Source organism: Choloepus didactylus, chromosome 16, assembly GCF_015220235.1.
Source record: "Choloepus didactylus isolate mChoDid1 chromosome 16, mChoDid1.pri, whole genome shotgun sequence".
Classification (NCBI taxonomy): Eukaryota; Metazoa; Chordata; class Mammalia; order Pilosa; family Megalonychidae; genus Choloepus; species Choloepus didactylus.
In genome coordinates, this window is record NC_051322.1 from 31,629,832 (window position 1) to 31,647,511 (window position 17,680).

Below are 17,680 nucleotides of genomic sequence, written 5' to 3' on the forward strand. Positions count from 1 at the left end.
GTTTGGTCATTCTTTCCCTTCTGACTTCCTGAAACACGGAGTACTTGGGGCCCAAGAATTGGCATTTCTAACAAGCACCTGGTAGGCAGTACGGATGATCTCATTTCTGCAGCGTGAGAAGGGGAAGGGAGGTATAGGGTTTTTTGGGGGGTGGGGGGGATTGACACACACACACACCATCACCATCCTAACCACCACCTCCACTACCCAGGCATTTCAATAAACTTCACCACCTCTGTTACTCCTTTACTGCCCCGCTCTGCTACACCTCAAGAATTCAGGAAATACAATGTATACAATTCAGACTCCCCAGACCCCAGTTCCTACCAGCATGTCTCCAGGACAGAGAGCACACTGTTCGCTCCTGCCTTGCTTGTCCCTGCCTGAAATGACCTCCTCAGCCCCTCTCCACCTGTCGGTCACAGTCCAGGTCCCACTTCCTCCAGGAAGGTTTCCCAGAACTGATAAATCTATTGACCTCTTCCTGCTGGGAATTCTTCTACCGGTTCACTCTCTTTACCACTCTTCTTGGTATTTAACAATGAGATTGTTATATAAATGTTTAGTTTGTGTAGTTATATTTGTCTCAACTAGATTTTCGTCTCCTTAATAATGGGAGCTTTGCTTTATGACTGCCATACACCATGGTGTTTTTCATGTTGTAGATGGGGTAGTTGATGGATTAAGTTGAAGAGAGAAGAGAGGAGGAAAAAGTCTGGGGTCAGAGTGTTCTTCATGTAAAACAGTACATAAAGGAAGTGTGGGCTTTGGCTCTTTCATGTACTAGGATGTTTTTTAAAATTTTTAAATCTCAAATTTTCAAAATTAAAACTTTAGTTTTTAATTTTCAATCTCAACCCCTTTTTTAAACTATAAAATAATATATAGCCTATCTTCCCTAGAAGAGAAAATTTTATACAGATCTTTGGGCTAGTTCTCCTATGACAGGAGGTATAAATTCCAAATATGCATCTATGGTGGTCCAGATTAGCAGGAGGAGTATTATGCCCTTCAGTTATTTTACCCTTACAGTTTATTTTAATATGTAGTAGGGCAGGTTCCCCTTCACTTCTCTATTTTGGTACTGGTTCTCAAATCATATAACTCCACCGTGCTCATGTTTTTCTCATCCCCACTCCTCAGTGACCTCCCAGCCACCCACTTTGCTCTGTCTTGCTTCTTCCTGTTCATGTTTTCCCTGAGAAAAATTGGACAGGTTGTGCTTTGATTAGTTCTTTCTGATGCATTCATTGCTTATTCTCCTGTCTTGAGCCTTTCAACCAACTGAACTTTTCACAATTGATAGCTATTTTTTACATTGGAAGAATACGCTAAGATGATACCATACAGGGTGATACATAACATAGAATTAGTCTTTTGAATCAATTTAATATATGTTTACTACTTCAAGAGGATGAAAACACAAAAGGAAAGGGTCACCTGCTTTCCCAAAGAGAACAAGCCCAAGTTTGAAGGAATTATATATATATATATATTTTTTTTTTTTTTTACTGTATTAGGACAGTTTCCTGAAAAAATAAACTTGTATACCAGTAATTAAATATAAATTCCAATTAACTTGATATGCATTATGACTGTTGAAGATTTTTGGAATTTTGTTTGTGCCTTTTTAAAAAGATAGGATTGAATGTGTGGGGGTCCCTTCTTGTGCTAACATTCTGTCATTCCATGATTTATTAGACTTAAGGCTCAGGAAAGTAATAGGGACTTTTCTAGTTGACCTAGAACTGTTATTTGCAAGCTGGGGGATCCCATCTTCCAGATGACTCTACCTCACAGCGATGTGATTTTGGAACTTCACCAACGTTAACTCTCCTTGAATGGAATCCAAGGTAGACTCACTTCACATCAAATTCACCTCTTCAGCAGATAGGATTAGGAACCTTTTAGAGCGTTCTGCTTCTGTTCACCGCCTTCTAGATTTCCTAATTCTCTCCTAATGACTGAAATGTAAACAAAGCTCCTGATGTGCCTTTAATTCTCTGGCAGTACATGTTAGAATAGCCGTGCTCCGGGACTGTCGCGTTTGACAGGGGAGCCACAGGCCTGGCTCACCCACCTGGGGATGTGTGGGTCACTAGGGAGCACAGCCAGAGGAGGCACTGGGACTACACTCACTCTTTCAGGATATAAAATGCTTGCCTTTAAAACTGTGGGATTTAGGTAGGATTTTCCCCTAGTATATTGAGGAAAATATAATTGGCTTAGCAACCACAAAGCTTTTCAAATACCACTTTGATTGGTCTTTCCGTAAGCAGAGAGGAAAAAAATCCTCCTATGTAATGGGTGCACTGGAATGTTGATTATCAGAGCCTAATTTTACTTCTTGCTAAGGAGTAATTAAGGCCTGACTTTTCTAAGAATGGATGATGTCCCTTCAAGGCTTCAAAAACTATCAAGTTTGCTTACATCTTACATCCTAAGAATGTTCAAAGAAGATAGCTCTAAAGAAATTAAAGACAACATCATATCTCCATCTTTGGCTTAGTTGAAATTCTCTTTCTAGATATCTTTTTGACACATGCTAGCAAAAACTTGTGTTCCTACTTGATAAAATTCCCAAACTCCTTCACTCACTGGCTGGGGAAAGCCAGTGAAGCCTTTCTGTCTGCCCTCACCCACGTGATTTTGGAACTTCACTAAGGTAACTCTCCTTGAATGGAATCTGAGGAACCTCTGGGTGTCATTGCACATCACTCCCAGTGTTAAAACTCCAGGCATGGCCAAGATCCTTCTTTTGCCAAAATTTGTCTAAACATGATTCAGAATCTTCCTCCAACCCCATAGCTCACACTCCTCTAGTTCATAAATGAGTCTGTAAAAAAAAAAAAAAAAAAAAAAAAACTAGTATGAAGAAAGATTATCACAGACATGATAATTAGGACTTAACTGTTTTTGAGTCCATAGCCTTTTTTTTCTTTTTTTACCATATTGCAACTTTGACAAGAGTAAAAAGTAAAGAGCTCTTTAAAAATGAACTTGTCTCACCATCAGTCCAGTCCATGAGTATCTATAACTCAAATACATGTGATGACTTCATTTTCCATGATTAGATATATATTGAAATATAAAATATGACAGCAACCATCTATATCAACATTATCCATTGTCCAGGAGCCAGATCTTCCTAGGTAAGTAAGAATAGGATTGTGGTAGGATGGTGGATGCAAGGAAAGCAGGCAATTTAACAAGTAAATTCATGTTAGATTGAACTGTTGCCCCCAAAATTCCAACTAAGAGAGACCATTTACTTCTCAAAGTGCTATGGGTTATATATGGCTCATTTGGTCCCAAATAACTTTGGGCAGCTATTCCACTAACTTACCTATATGCAAGATTAACTTTTCCAAACTCTCTTTTTTCATGACTCTGTATTCTTCCACAGGCAATTTGTATCCCTTTATTTGTTCATTTTTTTTCATTTACTCACTCAACAAATAAACACTAGGAGATAGATCAGTGGAAGAAAAATAAAAATTCCTGCCCTCATGGCTCTTATACTCTAGTTAGAATTTTATCTTGTAGTAATGCATTTATTTTCTAAATCTCTCTCTCTCTCTGCCAGATACCTGGGTCCTATCCAGAAAGATGGGCCCCACCACTTTATCTCCAAAAGGGCAAAACAATTCCATTCATTTCTGGATCCCCCTCTTGGCCGGCTTTCAGCAAAAAGAAATTCTGCCAGTGAATTCTCACCTTTTGCACCTCATCTCCTACCCTGGAATCAAAATCTTCTCCTCCTCCCAGTCTCCTGAATTGGAATTGATTTGTCCCAGGAACAGGTGGTTTGATTTAGTGATACACAGTTCAGTCTTCTTGCAGATTTTGTACATCCGGCAACTTCAGTTGCCACCTCATATATATCTATCCTCGACCTGTTCTCCCAGCTCTAGGCTTTCCAAGTGAATAGACTTTTTCCTTCGAGGCCCCCACCCTGTGCCTCTGCCCATCTTTCCAACATTGGCTCAGCTGGCAGCCTTCTTGGAGCCCTTTGCTCTGGCCGTGCCACATTCCTAGCCTTTCCCAGAGAGTCTACTTTCTAGCCTCTGCCTGTTTACTCACTTGGAATGCCAGCTCTCTCCCTGCCCCAGCCCTGTCCCCGATGTCAGAACCCATCCATCCATCTATCAGGGCTCTTCCCGAACTAGCCCTGCCCCCAGACCAGAGTAAGAGACTTGAAACTGAAGACAAAGGGAAGTCTCTCCTTTCCGTGAACCCCCTTAGCCTAGGTCTGTGAGAGAAGGGTCCGAAGGGACATTTGGTCAGGCTGCAAACTCAAGTGGGCTTCAAGTTCTGGTGCTAAGTTTGCGGAGGTTTCAACTTTATACCCTTCATATCCTCTTTTCTGAGTCCTTTGGCCACAGTTACAACTGTTTAGCGCCACTCGTAAAAACTCAGGTGAGCAAGACAGTTTCCTGAGCACGGGGTGGTTGGTGGCCTAGCCTTGGCCTCCAGGAGAGGTGGCTGCTCCCCTGGGAGTGCTTCTCTGAAGCAGGCTCTGCGTGGCCGGCCTCAGTGGTCCTGGATATACAACGGGACAGAACTCTCTTCTGAGCCTCCCGCATCAGTGCCTCTTAATCTTAGCTTTATGTTTCTTAATTTGTGACTTGCTTCTAATTAGTGGCCCTTTGTAATTTTCTGTATTTTTAATTTATTTTTTCACTTATTTTAAAATGAGTTTTCATAAAATAGAAGTACTTCACAATTAGTTTTGTTATTATTCATAGACCAGTGTTTATCTTCTTTTTGTCAGTTAAGTAATAATATTTGATATGATATATTTGTAACTCATTCCATTACACACAGAAAAGCCTGAAGTTCAATCTTGTTCAGGAAATAATTTAGCCAAATTGATGATATTAGATAGTTCCTAACTTGGCAGTTTTTTCTTTCTCCCAAAGTTTGCTGTTGAAGCCCACCTAAAGTCCTCCGACCCCAGTATCAGCCAGATTTGAGCCCCTCTTGTGGAGACACTGTTATCCTTCTGCCTTGTGTCATGCTCCCTAAATTAGACCCCTGTTGAGAAACAGGAGTTACTCCTCTTTCTTCCTCTCCAGTCCCAAGCACTGTGCCTCATACATAGTTGGCGCTCACTAACGTTTGGTTTAAAGGCCCATTAATGAAGAACCCAAAGTTAAACTGCAATAATTATGTGAGAGAGAGAGATGACAGTGAAGCTGGATAAGCCCCAAACTTTATAGTCTGCCCTTGGAGTAAAAAAAAAAAAAAGACTATATATACCTTGCTATCTTATGATGGGATCTGGAAACCAGTTTACTTTTCATCTGAGCAGGACCTACCCACCACAGACCCTGCCTGTGCTGCCTATAAAAACCTGATCAATCCTGCCATCAGCTGGCACTTACTCAGGCTGCCTCACCACTGAGGATCACCCTCTCCTTGTCTTTTCAGAGGCCTGATTATGGTCTTAATTTTTTTTTTTCAATGTGCTCCATAGCTGTTTGGTTTTAAATTGCATTTAACTTTCTGGAGCTATGCCAGGTGCTTGCTAGAGTTTCTGATACTATCTATATAATTTTTAGGTGGAAGAGGGAAAACTCCATTGAACTTTTGTGGTAATAAAATTATTGCAGTTGAGCCCTACATCTGTTCATTGAACTTCCTGTGGGTTTCCATCAGATCACATGGCTGACAGCAGAGACGTCTTTAAAGCTTTTGCTCTGCTTGTTATACCCAAGTCTCAACCACTAAATCAGACCTTTGCTTTGTCTCTGAGATGGGCGTCCGGATGTCCCACTGTGGTAGGTTGATTCACTGGAGCTGATAAAAACATTCTGGCCAAACTTGAGTGTAACATTACCTCTGGCTCCAAAAACCAAAACAACAGGGTTGTTGTAAGTAGCTTTGGATTGAGACCAAGCTCCAAGCATAGTAGATGGATATTCTCTCCTTGAGCTGAGTCACAGAACAACTGTCTCAAAGAAAAAAGCAAAAGCAAGGGGCTCCCCAGCAGGGTAGCCTGGGCCTGAGGTAGTCACCACCCTGCCCTCTGCTAGCCAGTTCCCAAGGAGTTCTGGCCATGGCTATCAAATCAAAGCCCCTTTCCCCCCAGAGCACCCTCCTCTGCTTTCCCAGAGCTTGAGTAGTACTCAAAGCAAGTCCACCAGAGAGTCACTGGCTGGAGCCCACAGGGGTCCTGAGGAGGCCAAGCTAGAGAAGCTGGATGGGTGTCAGAGCTGGGAAGGCCTCAGAATGCCCAGGCGACTGGGCCCTGGGCTGCCAAGTGGAGTTTGTTGGCCATGTCAGCGACTCTGTGGTCAGGTGGTCTTACGATGGCACCCTCAGGTGAGGAAGTCGGACTTCCTGCAGCCATCACAGAATGGGGTTATTGTTCTCCACTGGTTTGAAAAGGAGCATAGAGGAAAGGGCAACTTTGTCTTGTTGATCTGTCAGACGATGACATTTCTTGGACTGAATCCTGACAAAATGTGTCCCCAGTGTCCTCAGTGCTAAATAAAACCTTTTGTCTTTCTTTTCCTGAGCTCTTCAAACTTCTTAGACATATTTGAAGAACACAAATTTTTTGAGACTTTCAAATTTCAAAATATGTTGGCTCTCCAACATGTTTAGCTAGATAGACAGGTAAATGTGGGAGGGGGGTTACAAATTAATTGCAACTTGGGCACAGCTAGTTATGCAAAGGCTGCATTCACATCTAATCAGGTGGACTGAATAGTATTTTCAGAAGTCTCTTAGGATTTATGCCTATTGTTATTTCAGCCTTTTAAAATGCCCCCAGTGCAACTATCAGAGGCAGCCCTCTTCCCCATAGTGTCGACACCCCCTTTCAACATGAACAAGTTAGGGTGTTCACTGCCTAGACACCCCTGAAGATAGAGAAAGTGATTAAACAAGAGGAAGGGGTACCAAAAGATAAGATTCAACAAAGGATTATGAATACACAAAATTTATATAAATATATATATATGTATTTTTTGGATGCCAGTGTATTAGAATAGCTAGAAGGAAATAACTGAAATGGTGGAACTGAACCTGTAACAGTCTTTGAAATTTGCTCCGTAGCTATTCATTGAATTGTCCTTTGAAAGTTAGCACCTTTCTGTATATATCCTATATTTCACAATAAGAAAAGAACTGAAACTGTGGAACTGTAACCTGTAACATTTTTTGAAATTGCCTGTATAACTGCTTGTTGAGCTATGCTTTTAAAGGTAACACCTTTCTGTATATATGTTATATTTTACAGTAATGGAAATAACTGAAATTGTAGAGCTATAACCCATGGGATTCTTTGAAATTTGCTCTGTGGCTGCTGGTTGGATCTTACTTTGAAAGTTATCACTGTTATGTATCTGTGTTAAAGTTCACAATAAAAAAATACATTTAAAAAAAAGAATTAGTTTCCAGCTCTCAAGTGAACATTTAAATATTCAAAGATTTCTAGGCTGAATGGTCAGAAACGGCTAATATACACCCGCATATGGGGGGAAAAATGTTCCCAGTAACTGGTCTTAAAAACAATAAGTTGCAGGAAAAAGGAAGCTCTTTACCTTGTGCTTTCAAGTGTTAGCTTTGTATAACCAGTCCTAGAGAACATGCTCTTGTTTTTCTTGCTATTTATGCATTGTTTCCTTTTCTGAACCTTTAAGTGCTGATGAGGAGTTCCAAGCAAACAGTCCAAGAAATAATATCTCCCAGCTCTCTTGTTCACTCCAGGAGAGAGGAGCTGGTACTGGGGATTCAGGAATGTGCATATGTGCTGTCTACATGTGCAACTATTTTTCTAGTAATGGAAATGCATTCGTGCTCTCTGTCTATACTTGCTCTTTTGGTTCCCCCTCTGTGACCAATGGCACAAACTCAGGAGACCACCAACCTAGGAAGGGGTCAGGCCTTAACTAGCCAGCACAAGCAGGGGCCAAACACGGAACGTCAACCCGCTTAGCCATGAGCTCTCAGGTCACAGAGAAGCGCAACAGCAATAGCCTCATGTTTGTCTTGGTTTTAAGCAATTGGGATATTTAGCCTTTAAAATAGACTATTGTCAACCCACAAGACACTTCAGGACAAGTCAAATATTTAACCTCTCCACTGAGATTACCCCCAGGTGAAACCTGGTGAAGGAGAAATCCAGAAATGCTTGGCATCACAGTGGCAGCAGCACCCAGGCCCGGCCCATTCAACCCTTGCTCCAGGTTGACCCAGCAGAGCCTGGAGGCCTGGCAGAGAACACAAAGGGTGGGCCCTCATTAGAATCAACTTAGAACACCACACGCCAGAGGAACTGGGAGGAGCTCAGAGGTCCTTTGTTTTACTCCAGGTGAGAAAACTGAGTCCTAGAGAAATGCTGCAACTTGCTCACAGCCACACTGCTTAGCAGTGACTGAGCCAGCACAGAGCCAAGGTTTCCTGACCCCTAGCCTGGGGCCACTTGGACTCCAGAGCTGGAGTGTGGCCTAGAGATCCCCCACATCAGCTCACAGATGAGGACACTCAGGCTACAAGTTAATTGACTTACTGGTAGGAGGCCATTGAAGAATGTTTGATGCTCATTATCATTACCTAAAAGACATGGAAACCCAGTGTCCATATTGGATATAGACATTCTGGAAAAGAGGTACTTGACCCTCGGGAGGCCACAGTGGAAAGAGCATGAGTTTCACCCAGCTCTAGTTCCACCACTAACTAGCTGTATCTTTTTTGGTATATCTTCCTGAGCCTTGGCTTTCCTGTCTGTAAAATGGAGTTAATAATACCTGTATCACAGGAGTGTTGTTTGGATTTGAAGTCATTTGTTCAATCCATTTAATTCATCATTCAACAAACATTTCGTGAAAGTCAATAATATGCCGGATACTCATAAGGTCCCTGCCTTTTTGGTGCTCATATTCTAGTGGGGGAGACAAACAGTGGACAAGTAAACAAGGTGATAAACAAGAGAGGCACCAATCGCACTAGTGTTGTAAAGAAAATCAATGAGCTGAGAAATGCCATTTTTTTTAATAGGGTGGTTATTGGTGATGTGGGGAGTGCCTGGCACATGGGTGGCTCTCAGTAAGTCACTGAGCTCCCCTACTGGGTTGTCCCCGTGAGCTCCAAGCAAAAGGCTATATCCTCATTTGGGTGGAGAATAAAAATATATATGCAGGGCCCCCCTGAGGAGCTGGAGGAAAATGCAGAAGTCTTGGACTTCCTCACCTGGATCGTTGCTGATGTTCTCACAAACATTGAGGACTGACGGTTTGATTTGCTGAGCCCTCTATCATGGGGCTTGCCCTTATGAAGCTCATTACTGCAAAGGAAAACCTAGGCCTGCATATAATTGTGCCTAAGAGTCTCCCCCTGAGTACGTCCCTGTTGCTCAGATGTGGCTCTCTCTCTCTAGCTAAGCCACCTCAGCAGGTGAACTCACTGCCCTCCCCCCTACATGGGACCTGACTCCCACGGGTGTAAATCTCCCTGGCATTGCAGGATATGACTCCCAGGGATGAATCTGGATCCGGCATCGTGGGATTGAGAACATCTTCTTGACCAAAAGGGGGATGTGAAATGAAACGAAATAAAGTTTCAGTGGCTGAGAGATTTCAAATGGAGTCAAGTAGTCACTCTGGTGGACATTCTTATATAATAGATAACAATTTTTAGGTTTTAACCTATCGAGATAGCTAGAAGTAAGTACCTGAAACTATCAAACTCCAACCCAGTAGCCTGGACTCTTGAAGACAATTGTATAAGTATGTAGCTTACAAGGGGTGACAGTGTGATTGTGAAAACCTTGTGGATCATACTCCCTTTATCCAGTGTATGGATGGATGAGTAGAAAAATGGGACAAAAAACTAAATGAAGAATAGGGTGGGATGGGGGGAATGATTTGGGTGTTCTTTTTTATTTTTATTTTTTATTCTGATTCTGATTCTTTCTGGTGTAAGAAAAATGTTCAAAAATAGATTGGCACTGCCCTTCCCCCTACGTGGGATCAGACACCCAGGGGAGTGAATCTCCCTGGCAACGTGGAATATGACTCCCGGGGAGGAATGTAGACCCGGCATCGTGGGACGGAGAACATCTTCTTGACCAAAAGGGGGATGTGAAAGGAAATGAAATAAGCTTCAGTGGCAGAGAGATTCCAAAACGAGCCGAGAGATCACTCTGGTGGGCACTCTTACGCAAACTTTAGACAACCCTTTTTAGGTTCTAAAGAATTGGGGTAGCTGGTGGTGGATACCTGAAACCATCAAACTACAACCCAGAACCCATGAATCTCGAAGACAGTTGTATAAAAATGTAGCTTATGAGGGGTGACAATGGGAATGGGAAAGCCATAAGGACCAAACTCCACTTTGTCTAGTTTATGGATGGATGTGTAGAAAAGTAGGGGAAGGAAACAAACAGACAAAGGTACCCAGTGTTCTTTTTTACTTCAATTGCTCTTTTTCACTCTAATTATTATTCTTGTTATTTTTGTGTGTGTGCTAATGAAGGTGTCAGGGATTGATTTAGGTGATGAATGTACAACTATGTAATGGTACTGTAAACAATCGAAAGTACAATTTGTTTTGTATGACTGCGTGGTATGTGAATATATCTCATTAAAATGATGATTAAAAAAAAATAGATTGGGATGATGAATGCATAACTATATGATGGTACTGTGAGTAGTTGATTGTACGCCATGGATGCTTGTTATGGTATGTGAATATAACTCAATAAAACTGAATTTAATTTATTAAAAAAAAAAAAAAAAAAAAAAGGTTGTGTCCTTCCTCCTAGCTCCTGTTTAACCTCAGCCTCTCCAGCTCTCTTCAGCTCAAGTTTTATGCCCCGCCCCTGGCTCCATCATGGATGTTGTTGAACCTGCCACATAATCTTGCAGGAAGGTTGTGAACACACAGATCATGTTCTTAATGTCAATTACATTTTAGAAGTGACCCTTCCATCTTCACTACCATAAACCCACCTCAGGGCCAGTTCCTTCCCTTCCAGCTGAATCTGGTTCAGAGACAGAAAAAGTCAGCAATTCTGCAGAACCTACCTTCTCTTACTGACATAACTTTATTCTTTAAAGATGTTTATGAAGATGAGTCTATCGCTTTTAAACCGTCAGTCAGCCCTCATTCCTGGGTTTTCATGTAGGGAGGCTCAGGTAGTTTAGGTTTCTGTTATTAAGAGTCAAGGGAGCAGGATTCCCAAGTGGGAAGTGTCCGTTGGGTGGGATAAGAGAAACGGGCTTAGGACTGGACTGATCACAGTGTTTCTAGTCTTTAAATTTAAAGTTATCAAATAAGAGTATGCTTAGCATTTGCATATCATTTTAATGTCAGTAATAACAGCCAGCACTGATTGAGTGCTTACGCTGTATTCGGCACTACACCAAGCACTTTTCCATTGCTCATCTCAACTGATTGTCACCACTACCCTGTGAAGTGGGCAGGATGATTAAATTCAAAACCTCAGTATACTTTCTATTTTAAGAGCCTGGGTCAGAGTGAGAATACAAGACTTGTCCAAGCTACCCACCTAATAAGGCTGGACCTGTCCCTCTTGAATGCTAGGACCATGTGTGTCTTACCTGAGGACTGTGTTTCCAAGAGCAGGCACTCAGTAAATGGCTGCTTAATGACCAGGAGAAGATAGGGCTCAAACTCGAATCTCTGCCAGCTTTTTGGGTGCTTTTCCTAGTTGTTTCAAAGATTTTGGTAAGTGAGTATATGTAAAGTGTGTGAATGTGCCTGCCATATGACAGGTAATCAATAAATATTAGATATAACCTCAGAATTTATTAATACATTTTCATAGAGAACTGCCTAGAAATAACCATTGATGAGCTTGAGGAATGACTTTATTAAAATCTACATGTGTCTGCCGTTGACAGATAAAGTTTATACTATTTATGTGATTTTTACATACTGTTCACTGTTTTATAAATTTCATGGTCTTTTGTTATTGTATCTGGAGTGCTGGCCACTACATTGGGTTATTCCTGCCAAGTAGTTTGCTTTCAGATTAGAGAAAAAGTCCCCGTGTTGTTTAAGAGATGCCCAGTGCCTTTGAAGATGGTGAGACAAATTAGTGTTTTGATACAGACTTCAGCCAAAATGAAATGAGGCATTTTCGCCTCTGCTTTTACCAGGTGGTGGGAAAGCTAGTCCCAGGGTGTGCTTTGCCGAGTGGCCCTTTCGTAGATCCACCTTTGGATGCTGTAAGGGCGAATTTGACTCATTGCCTTCTCTAACTGAATAGGCATCAGGATTTCCCCCAAAATCATGAGGGCAGGTAAACTCAGAGCCAGACCACAGCAGGTCTTGCCTAAGTTTCTTTAATTCAGTGGGAAGGAATTCTCATGAAAGCAGTTGGAAGTTTGCTTGTTCGTTTCCCATTGCACCCTCCTGAAGAGATGCTGAAAGCAGTCTCAGATAAGTTGCCTCACATTCTTTCCTAAGACTTTCGTAGGAAAACCCCTAGATATGTTCCTGGATGGAGGAAAGTGTTCATATCGTTGAGTCATGTTTATTTCTAACAAGAAGTTCGTTTTAATGGCTACATTACCACAGAAATGTAGGATGTTATTCCAACTGAAAGAGGACTTGTGGGACTCGGTCCTTTTCCAGCCAGCCACCTGCACCCCTCCCCCAACCCTTCTCCTCTCAGGGTCAGCAGAAGTTTTCTCCAGTGTCAGGCGAGTCTAAGAACTAGGACTTTCATTCCCATGACTGTAGGGTTAATTTCTTTTCTTCATCAAAGAAGCCCCCCATCCTTTCTCGATTATTGACGTTATTGTGGTTTTGTGGTTATTTTTTTCATCAACAGGGACCGGCAGAGTGCCTGGTTATGGGCCTTGTCATCTGTGGCACAAAACCAGCCCTGAAGGTGTCAGGTTGCCTGGGAAATCAAATGTAAGGGCAGAGCACTAGGTGGCTAGCTCTCTGTCACTTTCCAAACTGACTTTTGCACACTCTGTCAGATCTAGGCTTTTAAATGTGACTCTACCCCAGTGGGCTTTGTGACTTCGAACAAGGCTCTTAGCCTCTCTAAGCCTCCACTCTGTCTTCTGTTAGTGTAGTTGGCAAGCTCGGCCTCGGCCAGGACATGGTGGTGATTGACCATGTGAAACTGCCAGGCAGGCTCGGTTCTTAGTGAGTGCTTAGTTAGTGGTAGCTAATAGCTGCACCCTGTTGCCGAAATGCAGATTTTTTTCCCAGAAAAGAATCTCTTTGTATTGCTCCCTAGAAGACAGATGCCTTCCTTGGCAAAACTTAGTGGCCTCTCCAAGCACCCTGTACTCCCATACCTGAGAACTCCATGCCAGACCAGAAATAGCACCATGTGCAAGAAGCCTCATCAAGGATGCCCAAGGCACCAGGCCACCAGGAGACCACCTGTCTGAGCCATTAGGGTGCACCCAGGGAGTGCTGAGTACAGGGCGGGGAGGCTTCCCGATAGGGGAGTGAAAAACAGGGCGGTGGCAACGGGGGTAATAGGGTCCCAGTTCATATCAGCAAGTGCAGGAAGTAGTGCTACATTGCTGAGCTAATCATACTTTGTCAGCCAAATAGACCCAAAGAGCCCAATTGTAGAAGTTGTACTGTCAATTGCAGTCATTACTGTGTCGTCAGCACACATCAAGACATTTGGCCTACACTGATGGCTCAGAGCATAGAAGGGCTGAAAAGACTTGGGCTCTCCTTAAACCAGAGTAGTCTGGGAAAGGGGGCTGAAGTATGGGGTGGGCAAGGGTGTAGGGCAGGTTGGGGGTAGACAGTGGGATTTGGGCCACTTGTTTATATCCTACATGTAACAGGTAGGAAGGCAGGCTTCACTGAAGCCGTTCAGATGGGGCTGTGCTGTCTGTGATTACCTGGCTGTGAAACAACTTCAGTGACCAGAGTGCCCTCCTTTACGGAGATTTAACTTTATCAAAATTTAACTCAAAATTCACCTTTCCACAAAACATTTTCCAGTTAACCCTGCCCCTCTCTGATCATATGGAAGATCCAGTAAATAGATGTCTAGTCTCAATCACAATCAGTGTGTTTTAAAAACACTAAAATTGGAAAATCAAAAGCCCCAAATCCTGGTGAAGCACTAAAATGTCAGTGCTGCCTTAGGACTGCGAAACAGGGGACTGCAGACTGCAGACCTCCGTCACTTGGAAGTCTGTACTGCCACACCTAAGCTTTGTCCCCCCGCCGCACCGTCCCCATCTGCAAAGCTGAAGCCATCGCCGCCTGCCCCCACGGGGGAAGGGGCTGAGGCTAAGCTCTGTCTGAGCCAGCTGCCTGCCCCCAGAACCCCCACGTGAGCATTTCCCTGTAGGCAGCCTCCTACCTGTTCAGTTCAAGGCTCGGGAACTGTGAGAGGGAAAGCCCTCTGCTCCAAAGCTACTGGGCCCTGAACACCGGGTTTCTCTAGGAAAACCAGCCCTAGGCCTCGCCCGCTGCCCCATGCAGAGGCCACTTGTCAGTTGTGATGGTTCTCCACTTACGTCGGCCCCCGTGAGGGTCCCTGCTCCTCTCAGCAAACTCTCAACCAAACCACTACCCCATTATTTTCTCTTCCTACAGGTAATTTACATTTTCTTAGGAGTCATTTGAGAGCTAAAGTCTTTTAAGGCCCAGAAGCTCCCAGGCCCTGTGACCAACTAGGAGAGGTGCTCCCCGCACACACCACTGATAAACTGCTGCTGCTTGTGCTTTTGCTGTACCTGCAAAATTATAAAATCATGTTGTTTTCATTGCAGAAATTTCCAGAATTGAAATTCAAGTACGTGGAAGAGGAGCAGCCCGAGGAGTTTTTTATCCCCTATGTGTGGTCTCTTGTCTACAACTCAGCAGTGGGCCTGTACTGGAACCCACAGGACATCCAACTGTTCACAATGGATTCCAACTAAGGGAAGGACACCCCTACCAACCCCCTCCAGCTGAGCAGTCCTTCTAGTTACTTTATTTCTGGGAGAGGAGAAGCAGACAGACAGATTGCCTGGGGTATCTTCTAAAGAGGATTACGCAAGTATGTTTCTATTGCACACTTTGATTTGGACATTGGTGCCTGTTGGCAATAGATCACTCAGCTTAAATTGTAGTGCAAAGGGGGTAGAGGGGTGCACAACAATAATAAACATAAAAACTTGCTACTTAACATGCAATTTTATTTCTAAACCAAAAACCCAGAACTTTCCCAGGAACCTGATGCCTTAGGCATATAACACTTTACCGGTACCCACTTTTGTGTATGCACACGTTTCTTTTTTTTTCTTTTTTTTTTTTTTTAATTCTTTTTTTTTTTATTTCTCTTTTGTGTGTGTGTTTCTTTTTTAAGTAAGGTATATCAGTCTAAAAAGATGTTGAGAAAGAATAAGGAAATGAAATCGTATGTATACCTGCGTGTGTGTGTGTGTGCACATGCAGACACGTGGGTGGGTGACTGCCCTTCAGAGGGCCCAGGTTTTAATCAACTCTGTGCCCAGGCAGTTTGATATCAGCCTTCAGATTCTCTGTATCCTTCCCTCCTTCCTATGAAGCCTAGATTAGCTTTTCTGTGGATTTGGCCTCTGAGCTGTAGCAGGGATTAAATAGGAGTCTAGCACAAATTAAGTTAATCTACTCTGTATTAATCACTGGGAAAAGAAAAGCTTAGTTTTGAGAGCAATCTTTTTTTCTTCAACCATACTAATAGTAGAAAAAGACCAGTATGATTATTACAGTATTCCACATGAGATGAAAAGCATGTTTTTCTCTTTGTTTCTGATTTTTGAAAACTCTTTTGAGCCTATGTGGTCTGTGTGTTTGGTCCTTGGGCGGGAGGAAGGAGCTTCTCTGAAGGAAACAGCTGCTGGGGCTGCACGGAGCAGAGCAGCAGGCCCGAGACCCCCGTGGGACCTCGCTTTCTGTCGCACTCTGCACCCACGGCGGGCCCTTTACAGTCTAGATGAGGAGCCTGGGTTCATTCTCAGGGGCAAAAAAAGTATTTGCTTTTTGGCATAGAAAGCCCATAATCCCAGATGAGACCAAGCATCCACTACGAACTGCTGTCATCTCATCTCTGTCGGGAGCCAGCCCCTCCCCTGTGCCCGTGTCCCTGGGCTTGAAGACCTGAGTCTTCGAGAACTGGGAAGGAGCCATCTTCAGCCGCAGCAAGCTCTGTAAAAGGCTACACTGCCGCCAGCCTCTCAGCCCACCCCCATGTGGTTCCCACGCCATGAAGGCCTGGACTGAGCCTTTCAGCGGGCTTTTGAGGCCGGCCCAGCGGTTGTGTCATCCTCACGGGGACTGGTGATGAAATGGAAGCTTCCGAAGGTTGACAGACTCCCGAAGATCTGTCATGGCATGGGTGGGTCCAGGATGCGAGTGCCGCTTGCCTGCTGCCCCTCCAGGCTTGTTCAGGACGGACCTCTCACCTGTTCCCTGGGTCGGCTGCAGCCTCTTACAAGTTTACATTTCATGTAAGACCGCGTAGAGCAGGCCCCAGACAAACAGATTAGGCTTGTTGGCAACCTCTACTGAGCCTCACTTTCTGGGAGAGGCAATTTGAAGACAAAAGGAGCAACCCTGTCGTCCGAAAAGGGAAATGATTTGATTACCATTGCAAGTAGAATTATATTTATTTCCTATATGGGAAAATGTTTTACAGCTTTTAATTAATTTCTGGTGCATTTTGATTTCTTCCTTTTCCTTTAAACAAAAAAAAAAAGAAGAAGAAGAAAGGGAAAGGAAGGGAGAGAGGGAGGGAGGAAGGGAGGAAGAAGAGAGAGGAAAGTCATCTGGAACAACTAAGCCTCTCTGGTAGAACCACAGAATTGTCCTCTGAGTCTGAGGGCTGGGCAGTACAGCGTGAGAACCACCAGGCTGCAGGCCCCACCAGTTCTTGTGATGGAGGTAGTATGGTGCCCCAAGGTCCGGGAGCTCAGCCGTCTTGGTTGATGCCTTCACTGAGGGACTCACGCAGTGTCTTCCCCAGGCCCCAGCCTCACTGAGGCACCATCAGAGCCCAGATCTCAAGCAGTACCCCCTCCAGGTCTGCTGCTCTTTTCTGCATCCACTCCCCTCTCTTTTAATTAACCTCGCAGTAGAAGCACTTACTGGCTTGAGCACTCAGCTGAGACAGCACGTGGGCGAGGCCTGCAGTCGGCTCCCACCACCCCGTCCTTCCTCGGGACACAGACACCACCAACTCCTCACTGCCTTTTGGCCCTGCAAAGCCACTGGGAGTTCCTTCCTTATTGTTGTGAAAGATTTATTACCTGGCAATAAAAAAGTTAAATGATGAACTAGAGTTGTGCTTGCATTGATTTTGAATATGAATTTGCTTAGAAATATTTTTATTTTGCGCAAAGTAGAAATGTATAAAATGATGCAGTACAGGTCCATCATGTTTGGATGGAAATTAACATTTGATTTCACCCAAGACAATCTGCTGTGCAGTGTGTCATTTTATCAACAAAGAGTTCTGCCACAATATTTACTTTTAAAAGAATGTACCCGTTTCAATAACACCTTCCCTAAAGAGTTCAAGGCTTTCAAAGAAGGCTTTAAAATTGTAACTCGGTTCCCATGGTCACCCATGGAGGCTGGTGTTGCAGGCTCTAAGCAGAAGCCTGGCAGCCTTGGCGCCACGTGGCCACCGCTTTCAACAGAGCAGACGAGAGCAGGGGCCTGGAGAGCTCAAGGACAAAGGCGGAAA

The 17,680-nt window shown here is 43.7% G+C and overlaps 1 protein-coding gene across 4 annotated transcripts in view; it reads left to right on the forward strand.

The window, feature by feature from the left end:
- DYM (dymeclin) overlaps positions 1-15,139 on the forward strand; it is a 448,453-nt gene extending 433,314 nt beyond the window's left edge. For all 4 annotated transcript variants that reach the window (XM_037805588.1, XM_037805586.1, XM_037805584.1 and 1 more), the window contains one exon: positions 14,742-15,139. In XM_037805588.1, coding sequence (XP_037661516.1) covers positions 14,742-14,891 — 150 coding nt within the window. In that variant the 3' untranslated portion in view covers positions 14,892-15,139. The remainder of the gene's footprint in view (positions 1-14,741) is intronic.
- Positions 15,140-17,680: the final 2,541 nt, after the last annotated feature.